Source organism: Oncorhynchus clarkii, chromosome 18 (genome assembly GCF_045791955.1).
Source record: "Oncorhynchus clarkii lewisi isolate Uvic-CL-2024 chromosome 18, UVic_Ocla_1.0, whole genome shotgun sequence".
NCBI classification, from domain to species: Eukaryota; Metazoa; Chordata; class Actinopteri; order Salmoniformes; family Salmonidae; genus Oncorhynchus; species Oncorhynchus clarkii.
This window is the reverse complement of record NC_092164.1, coordinates 63,932,342-63,953,629: the sequence shown is the minus strand read 5'-3', so window position 1 is coordinate 63,953,629 and position 21,288 is coordinate 63,932,342. Positions and strand designations below refer to the sequence as shown.

At 46.0% G+C, this 21,288-nt stretch overlaps 1 protein-coding gene across 1 annotated transcript in view; it reads left to right on the top strand.

The window, feature by feature from the left end:
* The window catches only part of LOC139372764 (myosin IG), an 86,347-nt gene that overhangs the window by 38,076 nt on the left and 26,983 nt on the right, over positions 1-21,288 (top strand). The window contains exons 19-21 of the mRNA XM_071112564.1: positions 3,472-3,576; positions 7,498-7,590; positions 12,105-12,262. Coding sequence (XP_070968665.1) covers positions 3,472-3,576; positions 7,498-7,590; positions 12,105-12,262 — 356 coding nt within the window. The remainder of the gene's footprint in view (positions 1-3,471; positions 3,577-7,497; positions 7,591-12,104; positions 12,263-21,288) is intronic.

Below are 21,288 nucleotides of genomic sequence, written 5' to 3'. Positions count from 1 at the left end.
GAGTCACTCACACAGCACGGCCATGTATGTTCAGTACTTTCACTCAGTTTCAAAAATATTGTTTGGCCCTCCTACATGAGGGACAAAATACTAATCAGACTTCTCACATAAGATTACTTTCAACCCTCATGCCTTGTTTATGTTATTTTAGTCATTGTCTTGATTGGTCTAAAATCCTGAAGAATGGAATGAGTATCTACTGTATGTCACATAAACTGAAGAGGTAAACTTTCACCAGAAAATCTAGAGCGCATGTTGAAACAACAACACCATACACACACTCACCCTGACCCAGACCAGTATACAGTACATCATAAGGGGAGATACAATGACATCATTCCGGAAGCATCCATCGCAGGCAAGAATGCGTGTGATGAACCACAAAGCCATCAGATTGTGGTTGGCTGAGTCAAAAGCAGTCACAATCAGTCCCATTCTAATGGGTCTCACTCACGACTCGTTAAAGGGTTAATACAATTACGTTTGGTCGTTGGAGCCATGGCAGACCCCTCTGGGTACCGTGACAAGGGCTGGTCATGTTAATCAGTCAATGAGGCAGTCAGTTGGTCTTCTAGTGGCTTGTGACTAGGGTTGCGTACCAAATGGCACCCTATTCCCTAAATAGTGCACTACTTTTGACCAGAGTCCAATGGGTCCTAGTCAAAAGTAGTGCACTATATAGGGAATAGGGTACCATTTGAGACGTATCCTAGAACCTTATTCAACCCTCTTCTGCCCCCCCACCCTCCTCCCATGTCATATCCTGAGCCAACAAAGGCTTAACTGTGTATGATCCATCTCAAACGTCCCAATCTCCTGCTTTCAATTATCTACTCCTCTATCTCATCATCTCATTGACCCTTGCATAAGGTCAAGCTGAGTCTATCATGGTCAATCCATTGGTTTACACTTCAGACGATTCAACACATGCAATCCATATTCCAGACATACTTGTACATTCACTATATACAGGGCATTTGGGAAAGTATTTAGACCCCTTGACTTTTTCCACATTTTGTTACGTTACAGTCTTATTAAAATAAAATACAATCCTCAATCTACACACAATACCCCATATTGAAAAAGCAAAAACAGGTTTAATTACAAATAATAAATAATGGGCGGCCCTCTCTTGGCAGGTTTGTTGTGGTGCCAAATTCTTTCCATTTTTTAATAGTGGATTTAATGGTGCTCTGTGGGATGTTCAGTTCCTGATATATTTTTTTATAACCCAACCCTGATCTGTACTTCTCCACAACTTTGTCCCTGACCTGTTTGGAGAGCTCCTTGGTTTTCATGATGCCACTTGCTTGGTGGTGCCCCTTGCTTAGTGTTGTAGCAGACTCTGGGGCCTTTCAGAACAGGTGTGTGTGTGTGTACATATATATATATATATATATATATATATATATATATATATATGTACACATATATGTACACACACACACACCTGTCTGAAAGCCCCCCATATATATATACAGTATATTTATTTAACTAACTATGTGACTTCTGAAGGTAATTGGTTGCACCAGATCTTATTGAGGGGCTTCATAGCAAAGGGGGTGAATACATACTGTTTGCACGCACCACTTTTCAGTTTTTTATCTTGTAACTTTTTTTTAAGTAATTTTTTTTCACTTCACCAATTTGGACTACTTTGTGTTTGTCCATTCCATGAAATCCAAATAAAAATAAATTTAAGTTACAGGTTGTTATGTAACAAAATAGGAAAAACTTGGCACACCTGTATTTAGGGAGTTTCTCCAATTCTTCTCTGCAGATCCTCTCAAGCTCTGTCGGGTTGGATGGCGAGCGTTGCTGCACAGCTATTTTCATGTCTCTCCAGAGATGTTTGATCAGTTTCAATTCCGGGCTCTGGCTGGATCACTTAAGGACATTCAGAGACTTGTTCCTAAGCCACTGCTGCGTTGTCTTGGCTGTATGCTTAGGGTCATTGTCCTGTTGGAAGGTGAACCTTCGCCCCAGTCTGAGGTTCTGAGTGTTCTGGAGCAGGTTTTTATCAAGGATCTCTCTGTACTTTTCTCCATTCATCTTTCACTCAATCCTGACTAGTCTTCCAGTCCCTGCCTCTGAAAAACATCCCCACAGCATGATGCTGCAACCGCCATGCTTCACCAGGTTTCCAGGTTTCCTCCAGACGTAATGCTTGGCATTCAGGCCAAGAGTTCAATGCTGGTTTCATCAGACCAGAGAATCTTGTTTCTTATGGTCAGAGTCTTTAGGTGCCTTTTGGCAAACTCCAAGCGAGCTGTCATGTGTCGTTTACTAAAGAGGGGCTTCCGTCTGGCCACTCTACCATAAAGGCCTGATTGGTGGAGTGCTACAGAGACGGTTGTTCTTCTAGGAGATTCTCCCATCGCCACAGAGGAACTCTGGAGCTCTGTCAGTGTGACCAAGGCCCTTCTCCCCCGATTGCTCAGTTTGGCCGGGTGGCCAGCTCTAGGAAGAGTCTTGGTGGTTCCAGACTTCTTTCATTTAAGTATGATGGAGACCTCTGTGTTCTTGGGGACCTTCAATGCTGCAGAATTCTTTTGGTAACCTTCCCCTGATGTGTGCCTAGACACAATACTGTCTCGGATCTCATCGGACAGTTCCTTCAACCTCAGGCTTGGTTTTTGCTCTGACATGCACTGTCAACTGTGGGACCATAAATAGACAGGTGTGTGTCTTTCCAAATCATGTCCAGTCAATTGAATTTACCACTGGTGGACTCCAATTAAGTTGTAGAAACATCTCAAGAATGATCAATGGAAACAGGATGCACCTGAGCTCACTTTCGAGTTTCATAGCAAAGGGTCTGAATACTTATGTAAATAAGTTATTTCTGGTTTTTATTTTTAATATATTTGAAAAAATGTTGTTGGGGTATTGTGTATAGATTGATGAGGGAATTGTTTATTTAATCTATTTTAAAATAAGGCTGTAACGTAACAAAATGTGGAAAAAGTCAAAGGGTCTGAATACTTTCCCAATGCACCGTATAACCTTCAGAATGTGAAATACTGTTATGCAGTTCATTCCTATCTTAAATCTCTGAATGTTCTCATGAGCCTGTGGTGAGGTATTGTCTGTAATAACAGAGCTTTAGATGGTATCCTTTTACATATTGCTGTTTCTTAAAATTCATATAAAGATTCACATTTACCGCAAACTTATGTGGGTAAAAGCCTTGTACAGGACAACTAGACGGCCATAAAAACCGTGACCCATCTCTGAATTCACCTCAAAGTCAGTGTCTAATATAATTTCTATCGTGCTGTGGTGGTTGATCTGCTCGTCTCAGAAAATCATTGATATAAGTTTGAAAGATGCCGGGAAAGGTTATATGAACAGTGTTCTGGTTAATGAGGAGATGCTATCCAGCTGGCAGCAGGCAGACGGGGCCATGTAATGTTATTCTTGTTAGACCGTCCTGATATCACAAGCTTACATGTGTGTCTTTGATTCCAGGTGAGGGACAGTCATCAAAGCAGCTCCAACTTCATACTTTTCTCCCAAGAGCTCAGGAACAAAGACGAGTACAACCAGGTCATCTTCTCTGGATTCTGTAGGAAGGTATGAATACAACCAGGTTATCTTCTCTGGATTCTGTAGGAAGGTATGAATACAACCAGGTCATCTTCTCTGGATTCTGTAGGAAGGTATGACAACAACCAGGTCATTTTGTCTGGATTCTGAAGGAACTTCCGGCGCCGACAGAGATGGCCGCCTCGCTTCGCGTTCCTAGGAAACTATGCAGTTTTTTGTTTTTTTACGTGTTATTTCTTACATTAGTACCCCAGGTCATCTTAGGTTTCATTACATACAGTCGAGAAGAACTACTGAATATAAGATCAGCGTCAACTCACCATCAGTACGACCAAGAATATGTTTTTCGCGACGCGGACCCTGTGTTCTGCCTTACAAACAGGACAACGGAGTGGATCCTATGCAGCGACCCAAAAAAACGACTCCGAAAGAGAGGGAAACGAGGCGGTCTTCTGGTCAGACTCCGGAGACAGGCACAGCGCACACCACTCCCTAGCAGTCTTCTTGCCAATGTCCAGTCTCTTGACAACAAGGTTGATGAAATCCGAGCAAGGGTAGCATTCCAGAGGGACATCAGAGACTGTAACGTCCTTTGCTTCACTGAAACATGGCTCACTGGAGAGACTCTATCCGAAGCGGTGCAGCCAACGGGTTTCTCCACACATCGCGCTGACAGAAACAAACATCTTTCTGGTAAGAAGAGGGGCGGGGGCGTATGCCTCATGGCCAACGTGACATGGTGTGATGAAAGAAACATACAGGAACTCAAATCCTTCTGTTCACCTGATTTAGAATTCCTCACAATCAAATGTAGACCGCATTATCTACCAAGAGAATTCTCTTCGATTATAATCACAGCCGTATATATCCCCCCCCAAGCAGACACATCGATGGCTCTGAACGAACTTTATTTAACTCTCTGCAAACTGGAAACGATTTATCCGGAGGCTGCATTCATTGTAGCTGGGGATTTTAACAAGGCTAATCTGAAAACAAGACTCCCCAAATTTTATCAGCATATCGATTGCGCAACCAGGGGAGGAAAGACCTTGGATCATTGTTACTCTAACTTCCGAGACGCATATAAGGCCCTGCCCCGCCCCCCTTTCGGAAAAGCTGACCACGACTCCATTTTGTTGATCCCTACCTACAGACAGAAACTAAAACAAGAGGCTCCCACGCTGAGGTCTGTCCAACGCTGGTCCGACCAAGCTGACTCCACACTCCAAGACTGCTTCCATCACGTGGACTGGGAGATGTTTCGTATTGCGTCAGATAACAACATTGACGAATACGCTGATTCGGTGTGCGAGTTCATTAGAACGTGCGTTGAAGATGTCGTTCCCATAGCAACGTTTAAAACATTCCCTAACCAGAAACCGTGGATTGATGGCAGCATTCGTGTGAAACTGAAAGCGCGAACCACTGCTTTTAATCAGGGCAAGGTGTCTGGTAACATGACCGAATACAAACAGTGCAGCTATTCCCTCCGCAAGGCTATCAAACAAGCTAAGCGCCAGTACAGAGACAAAGTAGAATCTCAATTCAACGGCTCAGACACAAGAGGCATGTGGCAGGGTCTACAGTCAATCACGGACTACAGGAAGAAATCCAGCCCAGTCACGGACCAGGATGTCTTGCTCCCAGGCAGACTAAATAACTTTTTTGCCCGCTTTGACGACAATACAGTGCCACTGACACGGCCTGCAACAAAAACATGCGGTCTCTCCTTCACTGCAGCTGAGGTGAGTAAGACATTTAAACGTGTTAACCCTCGCAAGGCTGTAGGCCCAGACGGCATCCCCAGCCGCGCCCTCAGAGCATGCGCAGACCAGCTGGCCGGTGTGTTTACGGACATATTCAATCAATCCCTATACCAGTCTGCTGTTCCCACATGCTTCAAGAGGGCCACCATTGTTCCTGTTCCCAAGAAAGCTAAGGTAACTGAGCTAAACGACTACCGCCCCGTAGCACTCACATCCGTCATCATGAAGTGCTTTGAGAGACTAGTCAAGGACCATATCACCTCCACCCTACCTGACACCCTAGACCCACTCCAATTTGCTTACCGCCCAAATAGGTCCACAGACGATGCAATCTCAACCACACTGCACACTGCCCTAACCCATCTGGACAAGAGGAATACCTATGTGAGAATGCTGTTCATCGACTACAGCTCGGCATTCAACACCATAGTACCCTCCAAGCTCGTCATCAAGCTCGAGACCCTGGGTCTCGACCCCGCCCTGTGCAACTGGGTACTGGACTTCCTGACGGGCCGCCCCCAGGTGGTGAGGGTAGGCAACAACATCTCCTCCCCGCTGATCCTCAACACTGGGGCCCCACAAGGGTGCGTTCTGAGCCCTCTCCTGTACTCCCTGTTCACCCACGACTGCGTGGCCATGCACGCCTCCAACTCAATCATCAAGTTTGCGGACGACACAACAGTGGTAGGCTTGATTACCAACAACGACGAGACGGCCTACAGGGAGGAGGTGAGGGCCCTCGGAGTGTGGTGTCAGGAAAATAACCTCACACTCAACGTCAACAAAACTAAGGAGATGATTGTGGACTTCAGGAAACAACAGAGGGAACACCCCCCTATCCACATTGATGGAACAGTAGTGGAGAGGGTAGCAAGTTTTAAGTTCCTCGGCATACACATCACAGACAAACTGAATTGGTCCACTCACACAGACAGCATCATGAAGAAGGCGCAGCAGCGCCTCTTCAACCTCAGGAGGCTGAAGAAATTCGGCTTGTCACCAAAAGCACTCACAAACTTCTACAGATGCACAATCGAGAGCATCCTGGCGGGCTGTATCACCGCCTGGTATGGCAACTGCACCGCCCTCAACCGTAAGGCTCTCCAGAGGGTAGTGAGGTCTGCACAACGCATCACCGGGGGCAAACTACCTGCCCTCCAGGACACCTACACCACCCGATGTCACAGGAAGGCCATAAAGATCATCAAGGACATTAACCACCCGAGCCACTGCCTGTTCACCCCGCTATCATCCAGAAGGCGAGGTCAGTACAGGTGCATCAAAGCTGGGACCGAGAGACTGAAAAACAGCTTCTATCTCAAGGCCATCAGACTGTTAAACAGCCACCACTAACACTGAGTGGCTGCTGCCAACACACTGACACTGACTCAACTCCAGCCACTTTAATAATGGGAATTGATGGGAAATGATGTAAATATATCACTAGCCACTTTAAACAATGCTACCTTATATAAATGTTACTTACCCTACATTATTCATCTCATATGCATACGTATATACTGTACTCTATATCATCGACGGTATCCTTATGTAATACATGTATCACTAGCCACTTTATACTATGCCACTTTGTTTACATACTCATCTCATTTGTACATACTGTACTCGATACCATCTACTGTATCTTGCCTATGCTGCTCTGTACCATCACTCATTCATATATCCTTATGTACATATTCTTTATCCCCTTACACTGTGTACAAGACAGTAGTTTTGGAATTGTTAGTTAGATTACTTGTTATTACTGCATTGTCGGAACTAGAAGCACAAGCATTTCGCTACACTCGCATTAACATCTGCTAACCATGTGTATGTGACAAATAAAATTTGATTTGATTTTTGACAACAACCAGGTCATTTTGTCTGGATTCTGTAGGAAGGTATGACAACAACCAGGTAATTTTGTCTGGATTCTGTAGGAAGGTATGAAAACGTAGCCTATTGTACTGCCAAGAGGAGTTTCAGTTGCTTTTTGTCTCTCTCTTTTTCCCTCTTTGGAAAAACCTTTAACTTCAGATCCAGACTTGGACTTTTTGTGTTCACGTATCTGTCCTGGTTTCTGTTTTTGGCTGGTTTGATCCATGATAGTTCTGATTTCTACATTATAGATGCCATTGTAGAGCAAAATAAAAACATATCTTTCTCTCTCTCTCTCTCTCAGATGAACAGATTCAATAAAAGCTCAGACAAACATATCTACAAACTGGACCCCAAAAAACAGTTTAAAGTGTTGAAAAGACTGCCTCTAGAAGTGGTGAGTATACTCTTCATGCCACCTTACTCCAGCCCGTGAGTTACCTCTTTACATCCACCTACATCCGTTGCCTGGGTATTACTTACAGACATGGGATACGCCCAAAATGGCACTCTTTTCCATATATAGTGCACTACTTTTGACCAGGATCCACTATGTAGGGAATAAGGTGCTGTTTGGGATGTACTCATGATCAATGGCCTCTGTCTGTCTGTGTGAATTAGTGACCCAGAACAGAGGTTGAGGGAAGCAGGGAGAGGGGAAAGGAGGGGGGGGAGTGGGAGTGGGAGGAGAGGGGGAAGGGGGGAGAGTGGGAGGGGAGGGGGAAGGAGGGCGAGTGGGGAGGGAGGCAGCGAAGGAGGGGGAGAGTGGGAAGCAGGGAGTGGGGGAAGGGGGGAGCGAAGGAGGGAGTGGGGGGAGCAAAGGAGGGAGTGGGGGGAGCAAAGGAGGGAGTGGGGGGAGCAAAGGAGGGGGAGGTAGGGGCGAGGAAACGAGGGGGAGGGAGGGGGGAGGAGGGAGAGTGGGGAGGGAGGGTGCGAAGGAGGGGGCGAGCGGGAAGGAGGGAGTGGGGTGAGCAAAGGAAGGAGAGATGGGGGAGGAAAGGATGGGGTAGGGAGAGTGCGAAGGAGGGAGAGGTGGGGAGGGGGGGTGCGAAGGAGGGAGAGGTAGGGGGGGAAATGAGGGAGATTGGGAAGGAGGGGGAGGAAAGGAGGGAGATTGGGAAGGAGGGGGAGGAAAGGAGAGTGAGGGGGGGAGGAAAGGATGGTAGAGGGGGGGAAGGAGGGAGAGGAGGGAGGAATTGAGGGAGAGTGGGAAGGGGGAGGGAGGGAGAGTGGAAAGGAGGGGGGGAAGAAAATAGGGAGAGGGGGGAGGAAAGGAGGGAGAGTGGGAAGGAGTGGGGTAAGGAAGGAGGGAGATTGGGAAGGAGGGTGGGAGGAAAAGAGGGAGAGTAGGAAGGAGGGGGGAGAGTGGGAGGGGAGGGGGAAGGGGGGAGAGTGGGGAGGGAGTAGGGGAAGGGGGAGGAGTGAGGGAAGGAGGTAGGGAGGGAGGCAGACGGGAGAAAGTGTGAGGTGTCTGATCTACATTTCTTGGTCCTGATGATGGAGGGGAGCAGTACGATGCTCCACAGATATGTGTTGTGCTGCATTGACAGTCAGAGGGCCACGGTACTTACTGTACACACAGTGTGTTTTACTCTGAAGCTGTCCATGTTACAGAACACACTGTAGGTGGAGGTAACAAGGCAGTTAATTATACAGTATTACATAATGAGCAGCTGAACACCAGTTAGGATAGAACACAACCAACACAGCTGAACACCAGTTAGGATAGGACACAACCAACACAGCTGAACACCAGTTAGGATAGAACACAACCAACACAGCTGAACACCAGTTGGGATAGGACACAACCAACACAGCTGAACACCAGTTTAGAACACAACCAACACAGCTGAACACCATAGAACACAACCAACACAGCTGAACACCAGTTAGGATAGAACACAACCAACACAGCTGAACACCAGTTAGGATAGAACACAACCAACACAGCTGAACACCAGTTAGGATAGAACACAACCAACACAGCTGAACACCAGTTAGGATAGAACACAACCAACACAGCTGAACACCAGTTAGGATAGAACACAACCAACACAGCTGAACACCAGTTAGGATAGAACACAACCAACACAGCTGAACACCAGTTAGGATAGAACACAACCAACACAGCTGAACACCAGTTAGGATAGAACACACCAACACAGCAACACCAACAGCTGAACACCAGTTAGGATAGAACACAACCAACACCGCTGAACACCAGTTAGGATAGAACACAACCAACACAGCTGAACACCAGTTAGGATAGAACACAACCAACACAGCTGAACACCAGTTTGGATAGAACACAACCAACACAGCTGAACACCAGTTAGGATAGAACACAACCAACACAGCTGAACACCAGTTAGGATAGAACACAACCAACACAGCTGAACACCAGTTAGGATAGAACACAACCAACACAGCTGAACATAAAGCACAGCCATACCGTGGGAAGAAACAGTTGAGTTATGAAGTTATCCAGAGCAATATCACTTTGTTTTACTATAGTATGGCTGAAAAGTAAGGTTATGTACTATAAATCACTTTCAACTTTGGGCTTGATTTAGAATGTATGAATGACAGGATAGCTGAACACACATTTTGGTTTAAAGTGAGAGTAGCTCACAACTGCTGTGTGATTCACAACATTACAGTGTAGTTACAGTGTAGTTACAGTGTACTGCTAAAATAATGGTGAAGTAAATATAACCAATAGTTGTCATGGTACTGTACAGTAACTCATCATGGCCTAGCATTGAAAGAGGCTGTAGGATTCAATCTCTACTACTCTGACGACCAACTACAGTATAGTACCACCTCATCACTGTTAACCATGACGCCCAACTACAGTATAGTACCACCTCATCACTGTTAATCATGACGTCCAACTACAGTATAGTACCACCTCATCACTGTTAACCATGACGCCCAACTACAGTATAGTACCACCTCATCACTGTTAACCATGACGCCCAACTACAGTATAGTACCACCTCATCACTGTTAACCATGACGCCCAACTACAGTATAGTACCACCTCATCACTGTTAACCATGACGCCCAACTACAGTATAGTACCACCTCATCACTGTTAAGCATGACGTCCAACTACAGTATACTACCACCTCATCACTGTTAATCATGACGTCCAACTACAGTATAGTACCACCTCATCACTGTTAACCATGACGCCCAACTACAGTATAGTACCACCTCATCACTGTTAATCATGACGTCCAACTACAGTATAGTACCACCTCATCACTGTTAATCATGACGCCCAACTACAGTATAGTACCATCTCATCACTGTTAAGCATGACGCCCAACTACAGTATAGTACCATCTCATCACTGTTAACCATGACGCCCAACTACAGTATAGTACCATCTCATCACTGTTAATCATGACGCCCAACTACAGTATAGTACCACCTCATCACTGTTAATCATGACGTCCAACTACAGTATAGTACCACCTCATCACTGTTAATCATGACGCCCAACTACAGTATAGTACCACCTCATCACTGTTAAGCATGACGCCCAACTACAGAATAATACCACCTCATCACTGTTAATCATGACGTCCAACTACAGTATAATACCACCTCATCACTGTTAACCATGACGCCCAACTACAGTATAATACCACCTCATCACTGTTAACCATGACGTCCAACTACAGTATAATACCACCTCATCCATCACTGTTCTGTACTTAGACTATGATATTGTACTGTGTGTTATCTTATGACCGGGACGAGACTATTTAGCTCTGCACTATTCTGTGCCATGTCTGTGGCTGTGTCCCAAATGGCAGCCGATTCCCTATAAACCGCACTACTTTTGACCAGAGCCCTATGGAGAACCATAAGGGAATAGGGTGCACACCTTGATGCCACGCTGTGTGTTAAGGTATGACAGGGACTAGGTCATGTAGCTCAGGGTCAGCCCTGTCTTATGTAGTGCAGGCCAGGAGAGATAGGACAGGATGTCCTAGTCCCATTGTTCCAGCCTTGACAGGCCTGACACTACAGGGTCATAGGCAGCACAGTAACGTCTAGGCTGTTTGGTTGTAGGATTAACCTGTGTTATGTTTGCTTGTATTCATCCAGCCAGCTGTACGAGGTTTAGCACCAACCCGACTGTCTCTTTCTCTCACACGTGTGTACACTTTCTCTCTCACTCTGTCTCTGTCTGTCTCTCTCTCTGTTTAAATCTGACTGGTTCACTCATCATGACCTAATCTCCCCTAATACACACACACACACACACACACACACACACACACACACACACACACACACACACACACACACACACACACACACACACACACACACACACACACACACACACACACACACACACACACACACACACACACACACACACACACACGTGCAGCATGGATAGAGAGCGTAAAGTACTAGACCGATATAAAACCCTGCAACTTATCCAGAATGCCGCAGCCCACCTGGTGTTCGACCTTCCTAAGTTCTCCCATGGCACCCCGCCGCTCCGTAAGCTCCACTGGCTTCCAGTCGAAGCTCAAGAGGAACTGCCCCTCCCTACCTTCAGGCTATGCTCAAACCCTACACCCCAATCCAAGCACTCTGTTCTGCCACTTCTGGTCGCTTGGCTCTCCCACCCCTAGGGGAGGGGAGCTCCTGCTCAACCCAGTCTTCTATGTCCTGTGACTGTACCCAATTCGCTAACCGCTAGGCTACCTACTGCCATGAAGAGTGGAAACAGAAATGTTCCCCGGGAGGGAGTTATATACCTGTGACTGTACCAGGAAGTGCTACCACTACACCACTGCTCTGTGTGTATGTATGTGTCTGAGTGTGAACCTGTGTGTGTGTGTGTGTGTGAGTGTAGCTTACCTCTTTCTACTCACCCAGATAACAGGCCTGAGTGTCACTGCAGGCGTTGACCAGATGGTGGCGCTACACACGTCCTCCCAGGATGATGTTCTTCTCTACATCCAGAGAGGGGAGCTGTGCCCCGACCAGGACCGCATCGGGGAGCTGGTGGGAACGCTCATCGACCACTTCACACGGTCAGTGGCCACGGTCAGGGGGTGTCGGGTTCGGTAAGACCAAGCTGCACTGGGCTGGCCTGGTTAAGCATTTACTGTAGTCAGTGACGACATGTGTTAGCATGATCAAACCTCCCTGAACAAGGTTTGAGACTGGGATTGTGTTAGCATGGTCAAACCAGCCTGAACAAGGATTGAGACTGGGATTGTGTTAGCATGGTCAAACCAGCCTGAACAAGGATTGAGGCTGGGATTGTGTTAACATGATCAAACCAGCTTGAACAAGGACTGAGACTGGGATTGTGTTAGCATGGTCAAACCAGCTTGAACAAGGATTGAGACTGGGATTGTGTTAGCATGATCAAACCAGCTTGAACAAGGATTGAGACTTGGATTGTGTTAGAATGGTCAAACCAGCCTGAACAAGGATTGAGACTGGGATTGTGTTAGCATGATCAAACCAGCCTGAACAAGGGTTGAGACTGGGATTGTGTTGAGACTGTGATTGGTTTAGACTACAGCTCTTCCAGGGCTTTTCACACTAGCCAACTGTTTCAAGACAAGTTGTACTGAGCTGGCCTGGTTAGGAATTCACCATAGTTGCTGAAACCTGAAAAGCTGATCAGGACAATGTGTAAAGAAAATACCACAGTCAGCACGGTTTGGTTGGGGTCAGCAGGATAGCGTAAATGGGGTATCAATGTCAAACTTAATTAAAAACTTCTCTCAGGGACCTCCTGAGTCTAAGGCACTGCATTGCAGCAAGTAGCCTAGTGGTTAGAGTGTTGGGCCAGTAACCGAAAGGATGCTAGATCGAATCCCAGAGCTGACAAGGTAAAAATCTGTCGTTCTGCCCCCGAACAAGGCAGTTAACCCACTGTTCCTAGGCCGTCATTGTAAATACGAATTTGTTCTTAACTGACTTGTCCAGTTAAATAAAGGTAAAATAGTAATAAAATAAATTGCAGTGCTTGAGGTGTCACTACAGACCCGGGTTTGATCCTAGGCTGTATCACAGCCGGCTGTGACTGGGAGATACATGAGGTGGCGCACAATTGGCCCAGCGTAGTCAGGGTTAAAGGAGGGTTTGGCCTGCCGGGATTGTCTTGTCCCATCGTGCTCTAGCGACTCCTTCTGGCAGGCCGGGCGCCTGCAAGCTGACCTCGGTCGCCAGGTGTACAGTGTTTCCTCCGACCCATTGGTGCGGCTGGCTTCCAGGTTAAGTGAGCAGTGTGTAAAGAAGCGGCTTGGCAGGGTCGTGTCTCGGAGGACGCACGGCTTTTGACCTTCGCTTCTCCTGAGTCCGTAGGAGAGTTGCAGTGATGGAACGAGACTGTAACTACCAATTGGATATCAGGAAATTGGGAGAAAAAAGGGGTAAAAATGTGTGTGTTTATATGTATATATATATATATATATATATATATTTATTTTTTCTCAGACCTTAATTCTAAAGTTTATATTGATAAGTCTGAATCTGATGTCTGATTCATAATGGCATTTGTCTCTGTCATAGTTTTGAATCAGATTCGTGGCATTAATAACTGCCATATTTAAATGTATAATCATTTGTTATTGTCAGACTGATTTTCATGGCCCTCCAGTGTTCAGGTCGCAGCCCTCCAGTGTTCAGGTTGTGTTTAGGATCAGCTTTCCCTCTCCCAATCCTGACCTGAACCATTTGAACCAAAACTGACCAAAACTGACCTCAGATCAGCGTCTAGGGGCCTCCGATCAGCGTCGAGGGGCAACATCACCCTGCACCCCAACAGGCAGTTTGAGGCCCGGCCAGCAGTCTCTCAACTAAGCCTATAGTCTTCCAGCAGTCTCTAATAGCACCCATCCCAAATTGATTGGATTCCTAAATCTTAATCTTCAAATCCAGTCAGGGCCATACTGATTTAAAGGATTGGCCCCTTTTTTTCCAATATTCGTCTAAAATTACATGTCCAAATCGTACTGCCTGTAGCTCAGGACCTGAAGCAAGGATATGCATATAATTGATACCATTTGAAAGGAAACACTTTGACGTTTGTGAAAATGTGGATATTAATGCATGAGAATATAACACATTACATCTGGTAAAAGATAACAGAAGAAAAAAATAAGTATATATCTTTTTTTTTTTTTCATCTTTGAAATGCAAGAGAAAGGCCAATATATGACTTAGGAATCTAGGCGCAATTTAGATTTTGGCCACTAGATGGCAGTGTACATGCAAAGTTTGAGACTGATCCAATGAACCATTGCATTTCTGTTCAAAATGTTGTATCAAGACTGCCCAAATGTGCCTAATTGGTTTATTAATACATATTCAAGTTCATAATAGTGCACTCTCCTCAAACAATAGCATGATATTCTTTCACTGTAACAACTAGTGTAAATTGGACAGTGCAGTTAGATTAACAAGAATTTAAGCTTTCTGCCCATATCAGATATATCTATGTCCTGGTAAATGTTCTTGTTACTTAAAATGTCATGCTAATCACATTAGTGTACGTTAGCTCAACTGTCCCGTGGGGGGGGGGGGCACCGATCCCGTAGAGGTTAAAAACACCAGAGACCTTACTCCTACTTCTTCTCATTGTAATGTGAAATGTTCGTTTTTAGTGCTAACCTCTGAATCGTCATTTACACTGTCCAAATATCACCTCATGTACTGTAGTTACAAATTCCTCATGTCCCATTAGCCCATGATTATCAGTCATATGTTTTTAACATCACACATTAATGTCTGTGTGGGATACAGGATCAGTCTTGTCTGTGCAGTAGCCTGCCACCTCATTAATATACTGGTATCTTCTGCCATTTCTCACAATATAGATAGAGACCCCCTGGGGAGAGGCTTATAGGACCACAGTCAGCTGGTCGGTAGCTGTACCAGGCTGTGTTTTGGAGGATTTTTATGTGTGTGTGTCTGTGTGTTTGTGTGTTTTTTAATGAGAGACACGCTCCTGGTGTTGTCTATGGGTCTGGGTTTGTGTTGGGCGAGGGAGTCGGTCAGTCAGTGACACGGGGCTCACACCAGCAGCGGTCTGTCTCTTGCTGCTGATCGAAGCAGCGGGCGCCGAAGAGAGAGTTAGAGCGGTGGCCATTGAGAAAGGCTAATCAGTTGGTCCAACTGCCTGCGTGACCCCTGTGTGCCTTTCTTTCCCACCATCTAGGGGTCATGACCCCTACATGTTCTCATCAAAAGAGAGAATTGGAGATTTTGAGTCGAGGGCTTGGGGGTTGCCGACTACAGAAGTGTGTGTGTGTGTGAGGGGGGTGAGTGTGTGTGAACATTTTTATTTATTTTTATTTATTTCACCTTTATTTAACCAGGTAGGCAAGTTGAGAACAAGTTCTCATTTACAATTGCGACCTGGCCAAAATAAAGCAAAGCAGTTCGACACATACAACGACACAGAGTTACACATGGAGTAAAACAAACATACAGTCAACAATACAGTATAAACAAGTCTATATACGATGTGAGCAAATGAGGTGAGATAAGGGAGGTAAAGGCAAAAAGGCCATGGTGGCAAAGTAAATACAATATAGCAAGTAAAACACTGGAATGGGAGATTTGCAATGGGAGAATGTGCAGAGTAGAAATAAAAATAATGGGGTGCAAAGGAGCAAAATAAATAAATAAATTAAATACAGTAGGGAAAGAGGTAGTTGTTTGGGCTAAATTATAGGTGGGCTATGTACAGGTGCAGTAATCTGTGAGCTGCTCTGACAGTTGGTGCTTAAAGCTAGTGAGGGAGATAAGTGTTTCCAGTTTCAGAGATTTTTGTAGTTCGTTCCAGTCATTGGCAGCAGAGAACTGGAAGGAGAGGCGGCCAAAGAAAGAATTGGTTTTGGGGGTGACTAGAGAGATATACCTGCTGGAGCGTGTGCTACAGGTGGGAGATGCAATGGTGACCAGCAAGCTGAGATAAGGGGGGACTTTACCTAGCAGGGTCTTGTAGATGACATGGAGCCAGTGGGTTTGGCGACGAGTATGAAGCGAGGGCCAGCCAACGAGAGCGTACAGGTCGCAATGGTGGGTAGTATATGGGGCTTTGGTGACAAAACGGATTGCACTGTGATAGACTGCATCCAATTTGTTGAGTAGGGTATTGGAAGCTATTTTATAAATGACATCGCCAAAGTCGAGGATTGGTAGGATGGCACAGTAATGTTTCTTATCGATGGCGGTTAAGATATCATTTAGGACCTTGAGCGTGGCTGAGGTGCACCCATGACCAGCTCTGAAACCAGATTGCATAGCAGAGAAGGTATGGTGAGATTCGAAATGGTCGGTAATCTGTTTGTTGACTTGGCTTTCGAAGACCTTAGAAAGGCATGGTAGGATAGATATAGGTCTGTAGCAGTTTGGGTCAAGAGTGTCACCCCCTTTGAAGAGGGGGATGACCGCAGCTGCTTTCCAATCTTTGGGAATCTCAGATGACACGAAAGAGAGGTTGAACAGGCTAGTAATAGGGGTGGCAACAATTTTGGCAGATAATTTTAGAAAGAAAGGGTCCAGATTGTCTAGCCCGGCTGATTTGTAGGGGTCTCGATTTTGCAGCTCATTCAGAACATCAGCTGAGCAGATTTGGGAGAAGGAGAAATGGGGAAGGCTTGGGCGAGTTGTTGTGGGGGGTGCAGTGCTGTTGACCGGGGTAGAAGTAGCCAGGTGGAAAGCATGGCCAGTCGTAGAAAAATGCTTATTGAAATTCTCAATTATGGTGGATTTATCAGTGGTGACAGTGTTTCCTATCTTCAGTGCAGTGGGCAGCTGGGAGGAGGGGTTCTTATTCTCCATGGACTTTACAGTGTCCCAGAACTTTTTTGAGTTAGTGTTGCAGGAAGCAAATTTCTGCTTGAAAAAGCTAGCCTTGGCTTTTCTAACTGCCTGTGTATAATGGTTTCTAGCTTCCCTGAACAGCTGCATATCACGGGGGCTGTTCGATGCTAATGCAGAACGCCATAGGATGTTTTTGTGTTGGTTAAGGGCAGTCAGGTCTGGGGAGAACCAAGGGCTATATCTGTTCCTGGTTCTAAATTTCTTGAATGGGGCATGTTTATTTAAGATGGTTAGGAAGGCATTTAAAAAAAATATCCAGGCATCCTCTACTGACGGGATGAGATCAATATCCTTCCAGGATACCCCGGCCAGGTCGATTAGAAAGGCCTGCTCGCTGAAGTGTTTCAGGGAGCGTTTTACAGTGATGAGTGGAGGTCGTTTGACCGCTGACCCATTACGGATGCAGGCAATGAGGCAGTGATCGCTGAGATCTTGGTTGAAAACAGCAGAGGTGTATTTAGAGGGCAAGTTGGTTAGAATGATATCTATGAGGGTGCCCGTGTTTAAGGCTTTGGGGAGGTACCTGGTAGGTTCATTGATAATTTGTGTGAGGTTGAGGGCATCAAGTTTAGATTGTAGGATGGCTGGGGTGTTAAGCATGTTCCAGTTTAGGTCGCGTAGCAGCACAAGCTCTGAAGATAGATGGGGGGCAATCAGTTCACATATGGTGTCCAGAGCACAGCTGGGGGCAGAGGGTGGTCTATAGCAGGCGGCAACGGTGAGAGACTTGTTTTTAGAGAGGTGGATTTTTAAAAGTAGAAGTTCAAATTGTTTGGGTACAGACCTGGATAGTAGGACAGAACTCTGCAGGCTATCTTTGCAGTAGATTGCAACACCGCCCCCTTTGGCAGTTCTATCTTGTCTGAAAATGTTGTAGTTTGGAATTAAAATGTCTGAATTTTTGGTGGTCTTCCTAAGCCAGGATTCAGACACAGCTAGAACATCCGGGTTGTGCTAAAGCAGTGAATAGAACAAACTTAGGGAGGAGGCTTCTAATGTTAACATGCATGAAACCAAGGCTATTACGGTTACAGAAGTCATCAAAAGAGAGCGCCTGGGGAATAGGAGTGGAGCTAGGCACTGCAGGGCCTGGATTCACCTCTACATCGCCAGAGGAACAGAGTAGGAGTAGAATAAGGGTGCGGCTAAAAGCAATAAGAATTGGTCGTTTAGAACGTCTGGAACAGAGAGTAAAAGGAGGTTTCTGGGGGCGATAAAATAGCATCAAGGTATAATGTACAGACAAAGGTAAGGTAGGATGTGAATACAGTGGAGGTAAACCTAGGTATTGAGTGATGAAGAGAGAGATATTGTCTCTAGAAACATCATTGAAACCAGGAGATGTCATTGCATGTGTGGGTGGTGGAACTAATAGGTTGGATAAGGTATAATGAGCAGGACTAGAGGCTCTACAGTGAAATAAGCCAATAAACACTAACCAGAACAGCAATGGACAAGGCATATTGACATTAAGGAGAGGCATGCTCAGTCGAGTGATCAAAAGGGTCCAGTGAGTGGAGAGGTTGGTTGGGGGTCACGGCGATTTAGACAGCTAAATCGGTAGCAAGCTAGCATAGGAGCAAGCTAGCATAGGATGGAGGTCTGTTATTAGCCAACTCTTGCGTTCCGTCAGTAGATTAGTGGGTTTCCGTGTGGTAGAGGGGATTAATCCAAATCACACAACAACAACAAAAATAAAAACAATAGATATAGTTATAGAGGCCCAAGAAGAAAAATAAATAAATAAATACAAATAAAATAAAAATTGTCCGATTGTCTATTCAGATAGCAGCCGATAAGATAGCCAACGGCTAGCAGGCCGCAGATGGGCGCCCAGGCAATGTTGCGCCGGAGGAGCCAGCCGGACAATTCCCTCGGGTAGACAACGTCGGCAGTCCAGCTGTGAAGGCCCGGTGGGGCTCCGCGTAGGCAGCAAAACGGGTCCGGATAGGTGACTGCAGCCCAGGAGTGATTGATGGAACTCTTCAGCTGGCTAGCTCCGGAACAATTGATGTTAGCTCCGGAATCGACGAAAGCCGATAGTCACAAGGATAGCAGCTAGCTAGCTGTGAGATCCAGGTATGGATGTCCAGAGCCAGCGGCCGAAATCCAGGGACATGGAGAGAAAAATTGGTCCGGTATGTTCCGTTCCGAGCCGCGCTGCGCTGCACCGCGCCGTACAAAACTGGCAATAGATTCTCGAGCCAAAGGACAGCCGATGACCACAAACCGTGGTTAGCTGAGTACTAACGATTAGCCAGTAAATAAGCTAACTAGCTTCTGAACTAGCTTCTGAACCAGCTTCAGAGTAGCTTCTGGACCAGCTTCTGGCTAGCTCCCGGCTAGCTTCTGGCTAATTTCTGGCTAGCCTCTCGGAGGATTACAGATCTGAGGTAAATAATACTTTTTTATATAAATATAATTTGGTGAAGCGAATTGCAGGAGAGTGTTCTGAAGATGAGTTTTTGGAAAATTAAAAATGTATGTGAAAAAAAAGTTGTAAATATATATATATACGGGACACGACAGGACGAGGACAAAAATACGTCTGAACTGCTATGCCATCTTGGGATAGGGATACAAATGTGTGCGAGGAGGAGGAGCAGAGCAGCAGATGACAGTACAAACAAGTTATTTTTCCACTCCCTCTCGCTCTCTTTTCATCAATCCCTTCTGCCAAGAAGTCAGTCCCAAGACCACTAGAGTCATCCCCCAGTCAGGCCTCTTCTCACGTGGCTGTGGAGAAAGGTTTGGTCTGAGAGTGAGTCATTGGAGCAATCGTGTTACCAGTCTGCTTCTCTCTGCCCCCAAGACAAACATTGATGCTTATTATGTAGTGTGTGTGTGTGTGTGTGTGTGTGTCTCAGTGAGAGAGTAGAGCTGTTTCAATCTGGGTCAATGTCATCAGTATTAGTGGAAAAACAGGTGAATTCTCTATGTGACTCCAATGAAGACAGGCTGTCTGGTTCACTGTCTTCTTACATTCCTCTTCTTCCCTCTCTCCTCCTCCTCCTCCTCCTCCTCTCTCTCAAATCAATTCAATGGGCTTTATTAGCTTGGGAAACCTATGTTAACATTGCCAAAGCAAGTGAAGTAGATAATATACAAAAGTAAAGTGTCTCTCTCTCTCAAATCAAATTGATTTATATAGCTGTACAGACACCCAGCCTAAAACCCCAAACAGCAAGCAATGCAGGTGTAGAAGCACGGTGGCTAGGAAAAACTCCCTAGAAAGGCAGGAACCTAGGAAGAAACCTAGAGAGGAACCAGGCTATGTGGGGTGTGGCCAGTCCTCTTCTGGATGTGCCGGGTGGAGATTATAACAGAACATGGCCAAGATGTTCAAATGTTCATAAATGACCAGCATGGTCAAATAATAATAATCACAGGCAGAACAGTTGAAACTGGAGCAGCAGCACAGCCAGGTGGACTGGGGACAGCAAGGAGTCATTATGTCAGGTAGTCCTGAGGCATGGTCCTAGGCTCAGGTCCTCCGAGAGAGAGAAAGAGAAAGAAAGAGAGAATTAGAGAGAGCATACTTAAATTCACACAGGACACCGGATAGGACAGGAGAAGTACTCCAGATATAACAAACTGACCCAAGCCCCTTGACATATAAACTACTGCAGCATAAATACTGGAGGCTGAGACAGGAGGGGTCAGGAGACACTGTGGCCCCATCCAATGATACCCCCGGACAAGGCCAAACAGGCAGGATATAACCCCACCCACTTTGCCAAAGCACAGCCCCCACACCACTAGAGGGATATCTTCAACCACCAACTTACTTACCATCCTGAGACAAGGCCGAGTATTGCCCACAAAGATCTCCGCCACGGCACAACCCAAGGGGGGGCGCCAACCCAGACAGGAAGATCACATCAGTGACTCAAGCCACTCAAGTGACGCACCCCTCCCAGGGACGGTATGAAAGAGCACCAGTAAGCCAGTGACTCAGCCCCTGTAATAGGGTCAGAGGCAGAAAATCCCAGCGGAAAGAGGGGAACGGCCAGGCAGAGACAGCAAGGGTGGTTCGTTGCTCCAGAGCCTTTCCGTTCACCTTCACACTCCTGGGCCAGACTACACTCAATCATATGACTCACTGAAGAGTTGAGTCTTCAGTAAAGACTTAAAGGTTGAGACTGAGTTTGCGTCTCTGACATGGGTAGGCAGACCGTTCCATAAACATGGAGCGCTATAGGAGAAAGCC